The sequence below is a fragment of the Cyprinodon tularosa genome, unplaced genomic scaffold (genome assembly GCF_016077235.1).
Source record: "Cyprinodon tularosa strain WSP-4 unplaced genomic scaffold, ASM1607723v1 ctg30, whole genome shotgun sequence".
Lineage (NCBI taxonomy): Eukaryota > Metazoa > Chordata > Actinopteri > Cyprinodontiformes > Cyprinodontidae > Cyprinodon > Cyprinodon tularosa.
Window position 1 is genome coordinate 4,958,867 of NW_024039008.1, and position 2,637 is coordinate 4,961,503.

A 2,637-nucleotide genomic window follows, 5' to 3' on the forward strand; every position below is an offset into this window, starting at 1 on the left:
GAGTGGGATGGCATGTCGAAGGAAAACCATCCGCCTCCCAAAGCAGAGGACTGGACTGCGCTCTCAGCAGCAAGAGGAAGCTTCCACAGAAACAGCATGGGAAACTCAACAGTCTACATCTGCAGATGAGAAGATGGAGCAGCCACAGACTCAATTTGGTGAGTCAGGGAAGGAAATCGTGTCTCTGCTGCAAAACTTCATGGAAGCACAGCAGAAAAAGGAGGACTCATTGATAAACATTCTTCAAGACCTGAAAAGATCTATTCAGCCAGCAGTACAGAAACCTCCATCGAGTACTGGCTCAGTAAGTAGTCCAAGATATCATCTGCCAACTCCAGCCTCACGTCGACCGCTTGATTCAAGCTCATCATCATCATCCTCCTCCTCCTCTTCTTCAACCCCAATTGAGTCCAGAAATAGTCGGTCAAGACAAAGGTTTCTTTGGGAGGGTCATTCGGATCCAAAGATGCTCCCATACGCAGCTGGTGAGGATATAGAGGACTATTTAATGCGGTTTGAACGTATTGCCAAAACCTGGAAATGGCCAGAGACAGAATGGGCATGCCGACTTGTTCCATTGCTTTCTGGTAAGGCGTTAGCAGCCTACACAGCAATGGATGAAGACAGGGCCCACTGCTATAATGAACTGAAAGCAGCATTATTGGCAAAATTTGACATATCTCCAGAGACCTACAGGCAGCGGTTCCGGTCAACTGTGGTTCCACCTGATGAAAGCCCGGCAGAAACCTACTCCCGACTGAAGGGGCTTTTCCGACGCTGGATTCGACCTACACAGCACACTAAGGAGCAGATTGGAGAGGCCATCATTCTGGAGCAGTTCCTGCGAGTTCTACCGCCTGAGATGAGGACATGGGTGAAGGAACACGAGCCGAAAGATGGACAGCATGCAGCAAAACTGGCGACACAGTTCCTGAATGCCCGCAAGGGAGGCGGCGGTTCAAACTTCATCAACAGGAACCGCAGGGTTACAGCGCAGCCGGTCCAACTGAAAGCTACAATAGAACGAAGCAACCGGGACTTTCCAGGTAACTTCTCCAGGGAACCAGACCACCACCAGCTGGGTAAGAACCTTGTTTGTTATTATTGCCAACAACCGGGCCACAAAGCTTCTGTGTGTCCAGTGCGCAAAGCTAAGGTCAGCGGGGCCTGTTATCCACCCCGGCTTGAAGAGGGGATTGTTGGGACTGAAAATATTGGCAGACACTATCAACAAATAACTGTTAATGGACAAAATGTGACTGCTCTTTTGGACACTGGAAGTTTCATCTCGCTCATAAAGCAGAGTCTGGTACCAGTGGGCCAGACAGATTATGGAAGAAAAGGGGACATTTTGTGTGTCCATGGTGACAAACATACATACCCAAAAGCAGACTTAACAGTTGTTATTGATGAACAACCATATCTGTTGACATTTGGTGTTACTGAAAACTTGCCAGTAGATGTAATTTTCGGTCGGGATTTACCAGTGCTTTTTGACTTGTTGAAGGAAAAGCAGTCCAATCAGATGGATTTTGATAAGGAGGGCAATACCCAAGTAAATGTTAAAATCTCTTGTCCGGTGGTCACCAGAGCCCAAGTAAAGGCCGGTGTCCAACCATTACCAGACCTAGACAGTAGTTTATGTGAGGGTGGCACAAAAGGGCCAAGAAAAACTCGAAGCCAACGGCGTTTTGAAAAAAAGCTAAGGTTAAAAGAACCTGATCAGATAGATGCATTGTGGGACATACCAGAAAACATTTCTCTGTTACAACAAGAGGATGAGAGTTTGAAACCACTATTCCTTAAGGCTCAAAAAGAAAAAACTGGAAATTGTGTGGTTGAACCAAGGTATGTTGTTGAACGTGATGTGTTGCATAACATTGAAAATAAGCACAAACGTTTGGTAATCCCCGCTAGATGTAGACCTCTCATTATGTATTTGGCACACACATTGCCATGGGCGGGACATCTGGGTCGCCATAAAACATATCTACGTGCAGGTGCGCGCTTTTACTGGCCAACAATGTACACCGATATTCAGACTTATTGCGCCACCTGCCCGGTATGTCAAAAAACATGTGCCACCCACAAAGCTGATAGGGCATTTCTTCAACCCCTGCCTGTCATTTCTACACCATTTCGCAGGATTGCCATGGACATTGTGGGCCCACTAATAAAAAGCAGCAGCGGCCATCAGTACATCTTGGTTGTGTTGGATTATGCTACGCGGTTTCCTGAGGCTTTTCCACTTCGTACCATCTCTGCTCCCATGGTTCTGCGGGCTTTAATGCAGCTGTTTTCTAGGGTTGGGATCCCAGATGAAATCATAACCGACCAAGGTACAAACTTTACCTCCAAGCTTATGCAACTGTTTTACAAACAGCTTGGTATTTCTCCAATAAAAACCACACCATATCACCCACAAACTGATGGTCTTGTTGAAAGATTTAATCAAACATTAAAAAGGATGCTCCAGAAGTTTGTGGATGACACTGGTAAGGACTGGGACCGGTGGCTGCCTTACCTTCTGTTTGCTTACAGAGAGGTTCCCCAGGCATCAACTGGCTTCTCACCCTTCGAATTGCTGTATGGCTGGGATGTCCAGGGGCCTTTGGATTTGCTCCGAAAAGGCTGGGA

The 2,637-nt window shown here is 46.9% G+C and overlaps 1 protein-coding gene across 1 annotated transcript; it reads left to right on the top strand.

Moving 5' to 3' along the window:
- The first annotated feature begins 566 nt into the window (after positions 1-566).
- LOC119787665 lies at positions 567-2,174 on the top strand. Its single transcript, XM_038291647.1, has 2 exons — positions 567-1,862; positions 2,146-2,174. Exons 1-2 carry the CDS (start codon positions 614-616, stop codon positions 2,172-2,174), a joined length of 1,278 nt encoding a protein of 425 aa, XP_038147575.1. The 5' UTR covers positions 567-613.
- The last annotated feature ends 463 nt before the right edge of the window (positions 2,175-2,637 follow it).

Excerpts from the sequence above, each read along its gene's own strand:
- LOC119787665 (XM_038291647.1), top strand. The coding sequence starts at position 614 with ATGGATGAAGACAGGGCCCACTGCTATAATGAACTGAAAGCAGCATTA. Across the intron at positions 1,863-2,145 it reads ACCAAGGTATGTTGTTGAAC|GATTGCCATGGACATTGTGG; the intron begins GTGATGTGTTGC and ends ACCATTTCGCAG.